The sequence below is a fragment of the Seriola lalandi genome, unplaced genomic scaffold (assembly GCF_002814215.2).
Source record: "Seriola lalandi dorsalis isolate HSWRI2012SDOR001 ecotype SW California unplaced genomic scaffold, Sedor1 jcf7180002055008, whole genome shotgun sequence".
NCBI lineage: Eukaryota > Metazoa > Chordata > Actinopteri > Carangiformes > Carangidae > Seriola > Seriola lalandi.
Window position 1 is genome coordinate 431,744 of NW_019525551.1, and position 17,139 is coordinate 448,882.

General features: G+C 44.8%; 1 protein-coding gene across 1 annotated transcript; it reads left to right on the plus strand.

The window, feature by feature from the left end:
* The first annotated feature begins 1,273 nt into the window (after nucleotides 1–1,273).
* On the plus strand, nucleotides 1,274–4,214 carry LOC111647664 (protein-methionine sulfoxide oxidase mical3b-like). Its single transcript, XM_023397292.2, has 7 exons — nucleotides 1,274–1,761; nucleotides 1,875–2,082; nucleotides 2,161–2,274; nucleotides 2,383–2,484; nucleotides 2,801–2,956; nucleotides 3,032–3,132; nucleotides 3,912–4,214. The coding sequence occupies exons 1-7, from the start codon at nucleotides 1,498–1,500 to the stop codon at nucleotides 4,212–4,214; spliced, it is 1,248 nt and encodes a 415-aa protein (XP_023253060.1). The 5' UTR covers nucleotides 1,274–1,497.
* Nucleotides 4,215–17,139: the final 12,925 nt, after the last annotated feature.

Genomic DNA, 17,139 nt, shown 5'->3' on the forward strand with positions numbered 1-17,139 from the left:
GTGTGTGGAGGTGCTATCATTATTATTATTATTATTATCATCATCATTATTATTATTATTATTATTATTGTAATTATCATTTCTGTCTACCAATATCTTTATATTTTTATTTACTAAAATTAAACTCTGTTCAACAGTAAGTTACATTAATTTAATTAATTAAATTCTAAAGTTTCTAATACTCTGTGTAGAATTTCATATCAGAAAAAACCTAAATGTCTGAAACTATAAAAATAAATCAGACAACTCTGACTCAATCAGTTGATTGATCAGCAGCTGGAGGAGAAAACGACATTGCCTCACAGAGAGAGTTTCAGCAGTCACACTCATGGTGGCGCTGCTGCGTCTGAAGAGGATGAAGATGATCTCTGGCTCCTGATCTCCTCTCGTTAATCTCGTAAACTCAAACACTCTGCTCTGGTTACAGATTACTGTCTGTTCTCAGGGGGGTGGAGTCTGCTCTCGACTGAGCCCGCCCCCTGACCTCAGACACCTCAGACGCACTGTGTGTGTGTGTGTGTGTGTGTGTGATTAAAGTGGATTTAGTGTTGGACTGAGCAGCAGACAGTGAACAGTTTGGAGACGTGAGTACAAACGACTCATTTCATACATTTCCTTCACCTTTATTTTGAAATGTTTACAATCAGCTGATTACAGGGTGAGCTGTGAGCAGGAAGTGGAGCTTTATTGTGACAGATTGATGAAGGTGGGCATGATGTTTGTCTCTGACAATCATGAAACCGACTCATAAAATTTGTCTTATATTGTGTTTAACAGGTAAATTAGATGAGATGTTGCCATGACAACCTGAACACCTACTTCATCACTGAGATGAAGTAGGTGTATGTTGTATGTTTTTACCTGTAGTTTAAGACAAACAAACAAATAACAGGAGGAGTCCCCCCCCTTCTCCACCCCGAGTCTGGTTCTGTTGGAGGTTTCTTCGTGCGTGTGTGTGCGTGCGTGTGTGTGTGTGCGTGTGTGTGTGCGTGCGTGCGTGTGCGTGTGTGTGTGTGTGTGTGTGTGTGTGTGTGTGTGTTGGTACTTGGTACAGATAGGTCTGTTCTGTATGAGCCTCTTTGTTTCTGTCCACACTGACTCACTGTGACACTGACAGAGTGGTGACTGGTCATGTGACTGGTCATGACCAGTGACAGAGCAGCTGATGTGAGGGGAAGAAGAGAAACATGAAGAGTAATGATGAAGAGACAGTTTAAAATTGTGCACAGCTAAATGAAAATAATTTGCACAAGCTTCACTTACTCAGAGATGAAGGCCATGAGATGTGGCTGAAAACTTAGAGTAACTGGACCCTGTGCTACATCATCATCAGTCTGAGTCCAGACTGGTCCAGCTGTGGTTGTAGAGTATCAGATGTTTTTCCACTTCCTTTCCTTTCAGTCTCTCTCTGACGTCAGGAGGCGAGCTGGAGTCTGTCAGTGACATCATCAACAGGTGACACCCTTCCCATGGTGCCCTGCTTCCTCCGGGGTCGCCATGGGAGACGAGTCTTACCCAGAATGCCGAGCCCAGGAGCTGTTTGATGAGTTTGTGTCAGCGTCGACCTGCAGGGCGGCGCTGCGGTCCTTTGGCCAGCTGTGTGAACATCTGCAGCTGGACCAGAGTGCTGCCGAAAGGCCGCTCTATCGACCAATCAAACACCGCCTCAACTACTGGAGGGCCAACGCTCTGTGGGCGAAACTGGATCGTAGGGCTGCTCAGCAGGAGTACCTGAAGGCCCGGGCCTGCAGCGGCACCACGGTACACACACAAACACACACACACACACACACACACACTGTACACTGTATATAAACATGTACATCACTGAGTGTCACTGATTGGTGGACGGTGTCTTCTCTCTGATTGGTCAGTGTGTGATCATCGGGGCTGGGCCCTGCGGTCTGAGAACGGCGGTGGAGCTGAGCTTCATGGGAGCTCGGGTGGTGCTGCTGGAGAAGAGAGACTCTTTCTCCAGGAACAATGTGCTCCACCTGTGGCCCTTCACCATCCATGACCTGCGGGGCCTCGGCGCCAAAAAGTTCTACGGAAAGTTCTGCGCCGGCTCCATCGACCACATTAGTGAGTCTGTGGTCTGTTAAACATATCTGTCACAGCAGCTGGACCCTTCCATCAGCACCGCCTGTCTCCTGTCTGCAGGTATCCGTCAGTTGCAGCTGGTCCTGCTAAAGGTCGCCTTACTGCTGGGGGTCGAAGTCCATGTCAACGTGGAGTTTAAGAACCTGGTGGAGCCTCCAGAAGACCAGAGACACAGTGAGGACTCAAGTTCTTCTATTGTTTATAAATGACCTGTTGGTTTACCTGCTTGTATACATGTGTACCTCTGTACCTGTTTACCTGTGTACTTGTGTACCTGTCCAGAGGAGGGCTGGAGGATGGAGGTGAGTCCAAAGTCTCATCTCGTCAATCAGCTGGAGTTTGATGTGATAATTGGAGCAGACGGACGCAGGAACACGCTGCCAGGTACAACAACACACCTGTATACAACACAGACAGATACCTGTCTCCAACCAGATGTTAATCTACTCAAACCTGATCTGACAGCACTGCACTGTGAGCATCTTCATCTAAGTTCATCAAGTCCAGCTGAGACTGAAAAGTCAAACTAAATGTTATCTGAGTCTCTTTTCTCAAACTACAAACCTGATTCTTAAAATCTCACATTTGTTTTTCTAACAGTCGTGATGATCGAGCATATTGATTTAATTCAAACTGATCCCGTCTGTACGCTGTCTTCTGATTGGACGGATACTGACCCATCTCTTGTCTTTGTGAGCAGGTTTCAGGCGTAAAGAGTTCAGGGGAAAGCTTGCCATCGCCATCACGGCAAACTTTAAGAATAGAAACACCACAGCTGAGGCCAAAGTGGAGGAGATCAGCGGCGTGGCATTCATCTTCAACCAGAGGTTCTTCCAGGAACTACGACAAGAAACGGGTCAGTTTTTGATTAAGACTCGTTAAGTTAATGACAGAGACGTCTGGTCTGTTCATGTTAAACTGGATCTTTCAGGGATCGACCTGGAGAACATTGTCTACTATAAAGACGACACGCACTACTTTGTGATGACGGCAAAGAAACAGAGTCTGTTGGAGAAAGGAGTCATCCTGCAGGTAGAAACACACCTAGACACGCACCTGGATACACACCACGAAGATACGCGCCTGGATACACACTATAGAGATACACACCTGGATACACACTACGGAGATACACACCGGGATACACACTATAGAGATACACACCTGGATATACACTATAGAGATACACACCTGGATACACACTATGGAGATACACACCTGGATACACACTATAGAGATACACACCTGGATACACACCAAAGAGATACACACCTGGATACACACTATGGAGATACACACCTGGATATACACTATAGATATACACACCTGGATACACACTATGGAGATACACACCTGGATACACACTATAGAGATACACACCTGGATACACACCACGAAGATACACGCCTGGATACACACTATAGAGATACACACCTGGATACACACCAAAGAGATACACACGTGGATACACACTATGGAGATACACACCTGGATAGACACCAAAGAGATACACACCTGGATACACACTATGGAGATACGCACCTGGATACACACTATGGAGATACACACCTGGATACACACTATAGAGGTACACACCTGGATACACACCAAAGAGATACACATCTGGATACACACTATGGAGATACGCACCTGGATAGACACCAAAGAGATACACACCTGGATACACACTGCAGATTTAGTACAGGTGTGCTGTTGCTTCAGATATAGTCATGTCAGAACATTATGAAGAGTCAGAGTCTGAACTCACCTGATGGAGGTAAAAACCTTCTCTTCTCTTCTTCCTCCTTCAGGACTTCGCAGACACCGAACAGCTCCTCTCTCGGGGGAATGTGGACCAGAATGCATTGCAGGCGTATGCCCATGAGGCTGCCAACTTCTCGACCAATCACCAGCTGCCATCTTTGGATTTTGCTATGAACCACTACGGTCAACCAGACGTCGCCATGTTCGACTTCACCTGCATGTACGCGTCCGAGAATGCCGCCATTGTCCGCCAACGCCACGGACACCAGCTGCTCATCACGCTGGTGGGAGATAGTCTGCTGGAGGTGAGACAGGTGGAGGGACAGAGAGATAATCCGATAGACCGTTAAGTAAAATAACCTTTATCTCTGACCTCTTTTCTCTCTGTCCTCCTGTGTGTCTGTCTGTCTGTCTGTCTGTCTGTCCTCGTGTGTGTCTGTCTGTCTGTCTGTCTGTCTCTCTGTCTCTCTGTCTCTCTGTCTGTCCTCCTGTCTGTCTGTCCTCCTGTCTGTCTGTCTCGCTGTCTGTCTGTCCTCCTGTCTGTCTGTCTGTCTGTCCTGCTGTCTGTCTATCTGTCTGTCTGTCTGTCTCTCTCTCTGTCTGTCCGTCCTCCTGTCTGTCTGAGTATGACATATTGTCTGTCTGTCTGTCTGTCCTGCTGTCTGTCTGTCTATCTGTCTGTCTGTCTGTCTCTCTCTCTGTCTGTCCGTCCTCCTGTCTGTCTGAGTATGACATATTGTCTGTCTGTCTGTCTGTCCTGCTGTCTGTCTGTCTTCTTAAAAAGCCTAATCTTGACCCCTCAGTTTTATCAAACTTTAGACCTGTTTCCAATCTGCCCTTTCTTTCTAAGGTTTTAGAAAAAGTTGTTTTTATACAATTAAAGTCCTTTCTTGAGGATAATTCTGTTCTCGAGAAGTTTCAATCTGGGTTTAGGGCTCGGCACAGCACCGAGTCTGCACTGTTAAAGGTGCACAACGACATTGCTCTGTCTGTGGATGCCAAGTGCCCTGCTGTCTTGGTGCTGCTTGATCTCACAGCAGCATTTGACAAGGTGGACCATGCAGTCCTCCTGTCACGTCTTAGTAACTATGTTGGCATCCACGGCACTGCATTGAAGTGGTTTTCGTCTTACTTGTCCAGTAGAACCTTCTCTGTTATGGTTGGTGACCTTTCCTCTTCCAGCGCTCCCCTCTGTTCTGGAGTCCCACAAGGATCTATTATTGGCCCTTTACTCTTCTCATTGTACTCGCTGTTCTCCTCTTACTTGGCGATATGCTTTGCCTGGTTACCCAATCTTCTGTTTTCCAGATGTTTTCCGTCCAAACCTAAGTGTTCTGACCTGCTCAGTTGACTGCTCAACCTTATCTTTGTTATTGTTCCCATACTAGCTCTGGAGCTTTTCTCATACATCTTTAACCTTATAATTCTCCTACATATCCCCCCTGAAATCACTATTGTGATTTAAACTATGTGTGATGTATGAGTGATGGATAACATGACATTGCAAAAACATGGTGTCAGTGAAACGATATGATATACTGAATATAGTCATGACTGTTACACTACTGTGATAATAATATCTTTCATTATGGTGCATGGCGTACAGAGTTTATAAAACAATTCGCATGTTCAAATATGTATGGGAGCGAAAAACCTGCATTAGGAAAATTCCCCCATGGCCCCTTTCCCCACAGGCGACCGACTTTTCAAGTCACATTTTTGAATCATGCGGTCAGCACAGCATATTCTTATAATGACTTTACCAATGGATAATGTGATAATCTGACTATTGATCAAACAACAAAAACAATGATTTCCCAACATTCCTTCTAGTTCTTATTGGTTACATGAATGCGTATGTTTGTATATAAGCTTATAGGTACATTTGTATGCTTATTCCATGAGTATTAATCACTTGTAATTATGAATTGAGTACATTGTTGCTTACAGAACATCAGTGATTACATATACATCATTCGGTGTGGTGTGTTAACTGTCAGTCCATTGAGTCCATCAACAGGTAAACCGTTTATGTCCCCCCTGTTGAGGCTTCCTGCTTATTCCATTACTTCCCTTACACCTTTTCCTCAGGTTCTGATTCGTCCTCAGAACCATTCTCAGTGTCCAGATAGTCAGGTGACGGGAACAAGTCCGCTTTTCCCAGTAGTCCTTGGACCACTGGATTCAATTGAGCCATTTGTCCATTTGCCAACACATTTACCATCTGAGCTCCCTGCAGGCCCATCATCATGTCCGTTTGTTTGTCCATAGCTCGCAGGCACTGCCTCCTCAGCATGGGAACGATGCAACATGTCAAAAAGGAAATCAGAATTAGGACTATGACAGCACTTACGGCTGCCTTGGCCAAAATGGCTCCCCATTTTCCTAATTTTTGGTCCAACCAATCCATAGACAGGCTACCTCCCCTACCAGCATTCCCCTTCATTTCTATTCCTAACTTTTGCAGCTTCCTCATGGCAAATGTGAAAGATCCTTCTGCATCTGTGTTGTTTGGAATGTATGTACAGCAGTATTTTCCGAACACCTTGCAAACTCCTCCCCTTTCTGCTGTCATCCATTCCAACACCTGCCGGTTTTGCCATGCTACGGCAGTGGTTGCATGCAACTGTTCCCCCAACGCTCTAAACAGTTCACCAGTGTAGTTAATATATCTCTGTTGATTATGGTAGACATAGTTTATCCAGGCTACGTTTTTGTTGACTGTTATCCAAGGCAAAATGGACTCTAGTCCTGCTCTCACCTCATCTTGTGCTTTGAATTCACTTGGGATTCCTACTGGTAGTCCTATTGCATCTAACTCTATTTCGTCCTCTGGAGTGAGCTGCCTTTTCAACCTTCGGGATTTATCTGACTCCATTTCCTTCTCAATTAACTCGTTCACTCCCTCATACATGACTACCATTGGAGTGCGCAGCCTGACTAGCGTGCATAGTCCCACCCACCTCAGTGGTAGAACATTGCGCAACACATCATCCCCACACATCCAATAGCTGTCAGCTACTGCTGTGGTTTGTACTGCCAAGAACTGATTGCTGGGTTTAGTCATGCGTATACTATCACAGCTCTGGTTCAATGGTCCCGGATTCTCATACCATATAGGATGTGTTGTAAATATAGGCGTCATCTTTGCATGCGGAAACCATGACACCACCCAAGTTATGTTACAAAATACTGTTGTATTTCCCACATGGACCCCTGGCCCATATTGACTGGTGCTATTGAAACCTCCACTGGCGAAACACTCATAACTAGCCTCTTGGTCTACCTTATAGTCTGTTGGAGGTCCATTCTGGGCTGTCATTACTTGAAAGTCTTGGCACAAGTTAGTCACTCTTGCAGGCAATTTACTAAGAAGATTATGTGTCCTTTGGGACCCATAAATCAATCTGCATTGGATTTCACATATTGGTAGCTTAAAAATTCCTATCGCATTCGTGGGAGGACTGAATCTTCCTTCCTGACATTCCTCTTTCTGATACGACGCACACTTCTCGAAGCTATACTTCTCAGGCATTACTTTAGGAAGTGCACTGGGGGATTCTGCACAAACTAGACATTCATTCTTAACCATCCTTTTAGTGGTGTACATCAGCCATTTATACCATTTGTTATTTCTAGCCGCCTCCCAGAGCTCCCCTAAACCTCCTGGTACGCTTTTATGTCTTGGCTGAAGAATTCCCCCTAGCCCTCCTTCAGGTTGTTCCCCTGCACCCCCTGGCCTGCTTCTGGGGTTCAGCAGAAAGACACCTTCTAACTCATCTTCAGTCAGGGACGGTTCTGGACTTGGAATCGTTGCATTGACCTTAACAGTTTTTACTGTTGGCTTATTGGCTGCTATTCTATCTATTTTTATTTCGAGCATGTCTTTCTGGTTTGTTTTGTTACCTACTTTGGGCGCAACTATCTCTATTGTTGATATGGCGGCTGCGTCTATGGTCCATGGGTACCATTCTTTTCTCTCTTCCCCATGTTCATATATGGTGACTATTTCAACAACATATAGGTCATTGGACTGGTACATTTGGACTCCTAGCTCTAGCTCCCACCCCTTATTGGTATTTTTAACCTTGATGTCACAATCTCCTACATCCCATACTTCTTCGTCTATATCTTGACCCCTTATCAACCCACATAGGGCACCAAAATCGTCTGTACCTGGGTTTTTTGCTAACACACTTATATCTCGCCTTGTCTCATTGTCTAATTTGTTTTGGGGTGGAAGAGGTATTTTAATACGGTCCCCCACAACCCTTCCCATTATGGGAGGTGATGGAGTAGGGGCCACCACTTCAGGTATTACCTTCCTTTGGAGTGGAACAGTGGTCAACGTGGTTGCATTTGGGCTCGTGATCTTAATATGTACACCATAATTATAATTGGGATTCATATTCTTTGCTAACCTCATTTCTATCTTTATTGGATTTCCTATTTTTACCTTTGCCTGACACGCCTGTTTTCCCCATTCTTGACCTTTTGTAATACCACAGAGTTGTCTTACATATTCTTTAGCTGTAATTACCACATCGACTTTTATTTCTTCCATTTCGACCGCACTTGGCAAAGGCCAGGTTCCCTCCCACATCCATTCAATGTGTTTAGCTCGTCTGACCCTTGTCTTAGCATTTTTCCCTACTATCATGGTTTTTGTGTTTTGTACTTTATGCGAGGAATCTGGTATGGGCCCTAGCACTGCCTGTATGGTTGTGTTTGTTGTTGCATTGTACTCATCTGATTCATTGAGAGTGGCTCCTTTCACGGCCTGCTGCTCTCTTTTCTGCATCCTGCAGTCGTTTGGATCTTCTTGGGCCTGGCAGGGGCTGGTTGGCACTGGCTTTGTCGGCTTCATCCGTCCCGGGCTGCTTAATGATATCAGCAAAAGAGTGCTTATCATCAGCTTGTAGCACACAGTCATTTTTCTCATCATTTTCCTTCAATTTTATACTGCCCTTTTTGTCTTTCTGAACTTGGGTACAGTGATTCAGGTGGTACCACGTTTTGCTGCCCTCCACCTGAACGGCCGTCGGCGTTGCTCTTACAACTGTGTACGGTCCTTCGCGTCTTGGCTCGTGCCACTTTCGTCTGAAGGTTTTTACGTACACCTGATCCCCTGGTACCACTGGTCGGGTCGGATCCTGGTCCTGGTTGGCCTCTCTGGTTTTCTCCTGTAAGTATATAGATCTATGGATAGCAGTTAGTTGTGTCATATATGCTTTTAACTCATCTTGCAATTGTTCAAGCGGCGGCCCTTTATAAGGACCTCTTAGTTGTGGTGCAGGCATTGGTCTGCCAGTGAGCATTTCATGCGGTGTTAAATGCGTGCTTCTGTGCGTTTGCATGCGATAACTCATTAGTGCTATTGGCAAAGCATCTACCCAGTTCAGCTTAGTAGAAACGCATATCTTATTCAGTTTTGCCTTTAAGGTGCCATTGATTCTTTCAACCATTCCTTGACTTTGTGGATGATAAACAGCTCCCAATCTCTGTTTGATCTTTAGCTGCTGCAGAATGCCCTTTGCCACTTTTTCCACAAATGCTTTTCCGTTGTCAGAGCTGATTTCTGTTGGAATGCCAAACCGTGGAATGACTTCCCTGATTAAAAACTTAATGACAGTTCCTGCTCCTAGGTCTTTTGATGGGGTTGCTTCCACCCATCTGCTAAACCTGTCAATGACCACTAACATGTATCTTTTTCCATGAACTGTTTTTATCATGTCAACATAGTCGATCACTAGGTGTTTAAATGGCCCTTCTGGAACTGGAATGTGGCCTACCGGTGTTGTTATTGTTTTCCTCACATTGTTTTGGGCACACACTTCACACTGGTTCAACATTTCTTCTATCATGGCTTGCATGTATGGTGACCAGTATCCTTGTTGCTTTATTTTCTTCAACACCTCCCCCCTGGCACAGTGATCTACACTGTGTACTTCAGAGACCAGAATTGTTAGTAGTGTTACGGGCGCCACTAGGAGGCCTTCATGAGACCTCCATAACCCTGTTTCACTCATTGTGGCCCCCCTTTGTTTCCAAAGGTCCCGCTCACTTTGATCTGCCTGTTTTTGTATCAGAATGATGTCCTCTGGCGTAGCCATTGGTTCAAACGTCACCAATGGCGTCATTATTGCTGCTTGGCACCGCGCTGCCAGTTTGGCTGCCTCATCTGCGGCGTTGTTTCCTCTTATGACATCTTCATTTCCTTTCCTGTGAGCTTGACATTTTATGATTGCAAGTTTCGCAGGCAACATCATGGCTGACAACAACTGTTTAATCTGGTCACCATGTTGTACTGGGGTCCCATCAGCTCTCTTAAACCCTCTCTGTTTCCATAACGCCCCAAACAGAAAACAAACACCATGTGCATAAGCCGAATCTGTATAAATGTTTGCTGTTCTTCCTTTTGCTAATTCACATGCCTCAGTTAGTGCTTTTAACTCCGCTAATTGAGCCGAACATGGTTGTTCACACTTCTCTGCTTTCTCTGTCACCCAAACATTCCTATCTTGTCTCACTACTGCATAACCTGCATGATTTCCCACATGGTCACGGTAACATGAACCATCTACAAAATAGGTGACATCAGCATCCTGGGTGGGAGATGACTCTAGATCTGGCCTGAGTTTAGTGTACCTCATAGTGTCAGCTACACATTCATGGGGTTCCCCTTCAAACTCAACTGGGATGTTCATAGCTGGATTTAGTGTTGCACACCGTTTAATAGTAACATCTGGATATGTTAATAAGGGTGCGTACTGCAAACATCGTGCCTGGGTTATCACAAATCGTCCTTGGTTAATCAGTTCAGCTATTTTGTGTGGAGTCATGATAGTCACCGGATACCCCATTGTTATGACTGATGCTTTCTCGTATGCATAGTGGACAGCTGCTAGTCCTTGATAGCATGGGGGCCATCCTTGTGCTACATTGTCCAACTTTGTACTGTAATAAGCTAGAGGTTGTCTCTTCCGTCCCTCACATGTTTCTTGCATTAGTACTGCAGACACATATTTATCACTTCTATTAGCTGTGTACAAATAAAATGGCTTAGTGTAGTCTGGTGTGCCTAGTGTTGGCGCAGTTTGCATGTTTTGTTTGAGTGTTTCAAAAGCTATCATAGCCTCCGTAGTCCATTTTAACATGGCTGTCATGGTTGCGTTCTCTGCCTTTTTAATTAGGTCTCTGAGAGGAGCAACCTTTTCAGCATAGTCTTCTATCCACTCAGAGTTGTATCCTGTCATCCCCAGAAATGTCATCATTTGTCCAACAGTCTGTGGTCGTGGAGCTTTACTTACACCTTCTAACTGGGATGGTGAAATTGCCACCGTGCCGTGGGAGACAATTCTCCCCAAATACTCGACTTGTGTCTGACAGTACTGTAGCTTTGCTTTGGACACCTTATGTCCTCCTTCAGCCAAGCTCTTTAGAACTTTCATCGAGTCGCGATGACATTCTTCTAAAGTTGCAGAACAGATCAATAAGTCATCTACATATTGCAGTAATGTACTATTCAACACCAGACTTTCCAAGTCGTTTTTTAACATTAAATTGAACATGTGTGGCGACCACGCAAAACCTTGTGGGAGACGGGTATACGTGTATTGTTTACCGTTGTACGTGAATGCAAAAAGATACTGGGATTCCTCTGCCAGTGGCACACTGAAAAACGCAGAGCACAAGTCAATTACTGTGAAAAATTTTGCCTCCGGTGGCACATTTGTGAGCAACGTGTGGGGATTAGGCACTTCTGCTGGTAATTCCTTTACCACCTCATTCACCATCCTTAGATCATGAACCAACCTATACCTTGTTTTATCTGCTTTTAGCACTGGAAAAATAGGGGTGTTGCATATGCTGCGTGTTTCGATCAGAACTCCCGCTTCAATCAGCCCCTCAATGGTTTTACTTATTCCTTCTTCTGCTGCTGGTTTTAGTGGGTATTGTGTACGGCGTGGTAATCGCACGTTTGGTTTTAATTCCACCTGTACTGGGTTGGCAGATTTAACCAGGCCAACGTCGGTATCATGCTTTGACCACAACATTTCTGGAGTGTGTTCTTGCATATCCTCCAACAGCTCCACATTTATCTGTTTTTCCCCATTGTTTGCTTGTATAGCCTGAGTTTGCTTAAGTATTATCTCTTGGGGTTTTGCCAACATTGACGTGCCACATAATATTTTTATCATGTTTGCTTCTGGCGCTTGAAGAATCACTGGGTTATCGGTTTTCTCCCATTTTAGTGTAGAGGCAGTTTTCATCATTGGTCCCAAGTCTTTTTCTTTAAAGTTTTTGTTTTTTAACAACGTGATGTGTGGGGTTGACTCTGGCACATTGTACCATTTCCTGAGGAATGGATTATACTCTACCTGTATGGCTGCTCCCTCTTTTCCTATCACAATGTATTCGGAGATTAGCTCAACTTTAACTCCTTTGGTCATTTTATCCCACTCCTCTTCAAATTTCTCACTTTTTGTTTCATCATAAAATATTGTGCAATGGTAATCAAATGATGGCTTTGAGGCTTCTGGACTTTGGGCTTGGATATACTTTCCCCATCTCTCCAGCACTTGCATTACTGGTGCAGAGATGTCTCCCAGCCAATAAACTTTAGCTTTTTCAGCCTGGTTCTGCATCATCATTTGATAGTCCAGGCCATCCTTGTCAACATAAATTCCCAACGGAGTACACCAAATTTTTATTTTTAGCTTACATAATGCATCTCTTCCTAACAGATTTATTGGGGTTTGGTTCGACACTAATATTGGTATTTTGGTTTCGGCCCTATTAGTGGTAATTTTCACTGGAGCAGTCATTGGAATTAGCTGCTTTATTCCCGAGAAACCTACTGTCTCTATGAATTTTTCAGACATGGGGAGGTGTGTGGCATACTTTGGACTTACACATGTGTAAGTTGCTCCAGTGTCTACCAACATAGGCGTCTGTTTGCCTTCTATCTGAACCTGCAGCATTGGTTCTTCATCAGTTCCTATGATGACTGTTGGGAACTGACCCTCCCCGATAGGATTCTCTGGGCAGCCCTAGTAGCCAGAGTTGGGTCCCGCCCATGGGTTTACCGGGCCTCTGACTCCACCCTGCTGGGACCGGCCACGGCCGTATTGAAAGTCTCCCCCCATTTGGGAATGTGGGCAACGATCAGCCAGGTGTCTTTGGTCACCACAATTCCAACATCTTCTTGGGCGTCCTCCGCCACCGCGTCCACCTCCCCTATACATCCCCTGAGGACGGTACGGCCCCTGATAGCGATTTCCGGGCTGTTGTCTATCAGGTTGTTGTTGGTAGACATTTACTACTGGTGGCGAAGGAACTTGAGGTGCTGCTAAAGCTTGCTGCGGTGGCTGCCTTTGTGTCTGTGACGGCACAGCATTCTGTGCTTCCACGACCATTACCGTCGTTGGGACTTCTTCTGTCTTTACCACTTGCATATCTTTTGTTGCCCCTACGGCAGTCTGAGGCTTTGCCTTGTTTTTCACTTGCAACTCACCCAGCTGTAATTGAGCAATTTTTCTCTGGATGTTTTTGTCTTGTTCCTGCATCCGTCTCTCATCTCTCCGGTGTCTGTCAACCGCGTGTACCACATGGTCACGGAATTGTTCGTGTGGCATAGACGTCAACCCCACCACATCATCCAACCTACTTTGAACTGGGGCTGGCAGCGCTTCCTTCACAGTGTTGCGGAACAGTGTGGTTAGCAACGGGATTTTTTCTATTTCCTCCTCTGTTTCATGTTTCCACTTCCTCATCTGACGTGTTATATATGCTGCAACATTTTCAGTTTCTGCTAGTGGCTCCCCCTTTAAAGCCTTAGTATCCACTTTTGCTGGATATTCGTTACGCAGCGCCTTCCAGAGTGCGGGTCGATAAGCATTGAACTCAGTTCCATCTGCTCTGGGACTCAGCATCCACTCGCTGTTGTTAGCCTTTAATATGTTCTCCATAGTGGGTACCCCACAACACTGTGCCCATAGGGCCTTAATGTCCCCCAGGGCTAGCAGTTTGCCCACAGTCTCTTCTTCAAAAGCTCTGATCCATTTGCTTGCACCCTCGTGAATGTCAGGCAGTCGGCTAACCAGCCCAGCAAGGTCGAGCGTTTGCCACGGCACGTAATGCCCCTCAGCTCCTTTAATCAATATTGGATATTGGCCATCGGTGTATCGCTCAGGCTTCTTTAAGTTGGGTTTTAGCCTGAAATCATAAATTTGACCCCCATGTCTCCCCCCTGTTGGTTTTGGAATGGGTTTGTCTGTTTGTTCAGCAGTCTGTGTGTCTTTCGTGCATAGCCTATCTTCCAGGTTCTCTATTTCATCTTCCATTTCTTGAATAACTGTGCGGTTTATTTCTCTCTGTAAGTCTACGCCTGTGTTATCTAGCTCTAGCCAGTATGAGGATCCGCCCATGCGCCCATTATGTTTCGCATAACAGTCTAACACTTTTGGTTGTTTTATTTCAGTGCTGCAGTATCGCGGGGGCATGTCTCTTGGTGGTGTCTGATTTTGCATTTGGCCGTCCGTTCTATTTAGCCCTACTGTCTGGTTTTTGTTTAGGCTTTGTTTTTGTGTGTTCCTGCTAGTGTCTGCGTTTCCCCCTTGTGGGTCTTCCAGGTTACTGGAGTTGTTGCTTGGTCCCTGCCTTGGACCTGGGCTTGCAATACTGCCATTATTTTCCTTCTGAGCCCTTTCATGATTTCTTGAATTTCCAGAATTATCATTTTGGTCAGCTTGGCTTAACTGTACTTCTGGTACCCACCCAAAATCACCCTTGAAGTTAACCATTCCAGCCAGGGATGGGTATACCCCTGCTGTTTCTTGGTTCTTTTTGCGTCTGTATCGTTTTTCTTTTAGTTCGGCTAAACCTTTCCTCAGAATGGTTCTGTATTTTTCTCCTTCTTCCTTGAACATTTTTAAAATATTTAGCTCCAACTCTCTCTTCTCTTGCCTTTTCACGCTTTTGTCTTTTACTTTGTGATCTCTAATTCGCCTTTCCATATCTTCACACACTGCCACATCAAATGTGCCATCCCTGGGCCAAGCCGAAGTCAATCCTTTTGTCCGCTTTTCCCACTTTGCAGAAATTTTTGATATTTGTTTAAGCAATTCTGGGTGCTTGGCCCCAACCAGGCCTGTTGGTACAATGCTCATGTTGCTTAATATCTTTGGAGTTTACTTTGCTCCTTTAATTCGAGAGAAAAAAAAAAAAAAAACTAAAACAGTCTCTGTTACAACTCGGGGAGGCGAGAGGCGGGGGTGCAGGGAAGTTATTTTTAAACCTCTGTGTCTGTGTACTGTTCTGGGTGATTTGCCAAACTATGGGTCACTCCCCTACGCTGTCCAAACACACTCCTTCTCACTCCCACTTTTGACAGCTACACCTATCACATTCAACTAAAAAGAACTTGGAGGTGGTCCTCTTCAAATCCCTCCGTTTTTCCTTTAAATTTTGATTTCTTCCTCAAACTCGTCTTTCCCAACTTCACCTACACCACACACCAATGTTTCTGACCGACCGTTCGGTCTGGACTATCTGCCCACTTCCCTCACTTTCATGCACTTACAATATTACTTTCAACACAGATTGCGTTTCTCCAAGTTTAATATACATTGCCTATCTCTCAGAATAACCACACACTGTAGCTTTTTTTTTCCAACACGACAGTTTGCCAACAAATTCCACTCAGAACAAAATAGCACAGGTCTGTAATGCAAAACTACTCATTTACTTTGTTCACACCAAATAACAAAACACAGCTCCGACAACTTTGCTTTATATTGGTGAAGAATCAGCGGCACCCATCAGACTTATACAGCATGTTATAAACGTACATTCCATTCGCTCTCCTTTTTCTCTCTTCCCTCACGCACTCTCACACTTTTCGCACACACACATTAGTTAGTCCAAGTCAAGTCGTATTTTGTCCTCAGTCAGGGAGAAAAACTAAATAAATATCAGTATCTTGTTCGTTATTTTATCTTAAATCCTAGTTGTCAGGGGTTTTTCCAAACCCACTTAGTTGTTCAGGAGAGATTTTATGGAACTTTTTGTTTTATCTTTAACCTACCAATTTAATAAGGTTTGGGGAAACTGGTTGGCCAGACCAGTTTCTCCAGTTGTGACCTCGAGTTTCTCTCTTTTTTGAACTTTTATAGTTGGAAATTTAATGAGGTCTATAATTCTCTTAGCTAGGAGTTATACACAGATATTATAATTTGCTAAATTATTCTCTTGTAATACAGGTGCCCCTTCATATGTCGAGAATCTGACTGTTATCTAAGACCTTGGGTCCTCCAGCGAGGTCAAGTTCTTTTTCTGTATTAGTGGATTTGTGAGTTATCACCCTTCCACGTATATTTTACTATTAGTGTGGGTACAATTGGGTTAGGGTTTTCCACAGTTAAGGGTAAATGCCGCCCAAAGACCTCACCATGGCATCTCCGAAATTACAGCAGAGCATACGGATTGCCAAAAGTATCCCTTTTAGTTTCTCAGACTGTGGTCATCCATCGCACAAAATCCGGGGGTTCGGAGACCGGTTTCTTCACAACAACACAGCGCTTTCACAAAAACTCTTATTTTCCACAGCACACAGCTCGAGCCCGCAGCTCCGTTCTGTGTTTGGACAACTATGAGCCTTTCAACATGCAACTGGGGTCCAACTAGCCCCCCTTTTAATTTTCTCTCTCGCTTGTCCAAACACTTTGACTGATCAGTCAGACTGCCAGATATTTCCAACCAGTCAGATTAGAATTTCTGCGTCTATGCTACTCGAACCGCCACAACTCCTTCTGAGTTTTAACCACGATACACACAATTTTTTCAAATTTGCTGGCAGAACCTACGCGCAGGTTTTTCACCCGAGACCCGTGTCTCCTTCTACTCCTCACCACACTCCTTCTCTTCCAACAGTATTTAATTACTTTTAGCTTCAATATTCTTAAATCATGAATTCATTTCGAGTGCATCCATAAGTAGCTGAAACCTCAACCACCGCCCCCTCAGCAAGTGCGCTGATGTAGGTTTTAATTCAACCTACCTTTACTGCAGTAATTCTCAGCGACCTTGGTGCGGGACGCGCCAGCCTCCTTCCCAGCCCAGGATACAAACTCGATCACGTCGGGGTCACCAATTATGTTGTGGCGAGAAGTGGTGGATCAAAAAGAGGAATCAGATGACCAAGACACAGGTGTCAGGGTGGGGAGTCTCTCTTTATTCAATGCGGACTACTTGCAGTCATAGACGGAGACCAAA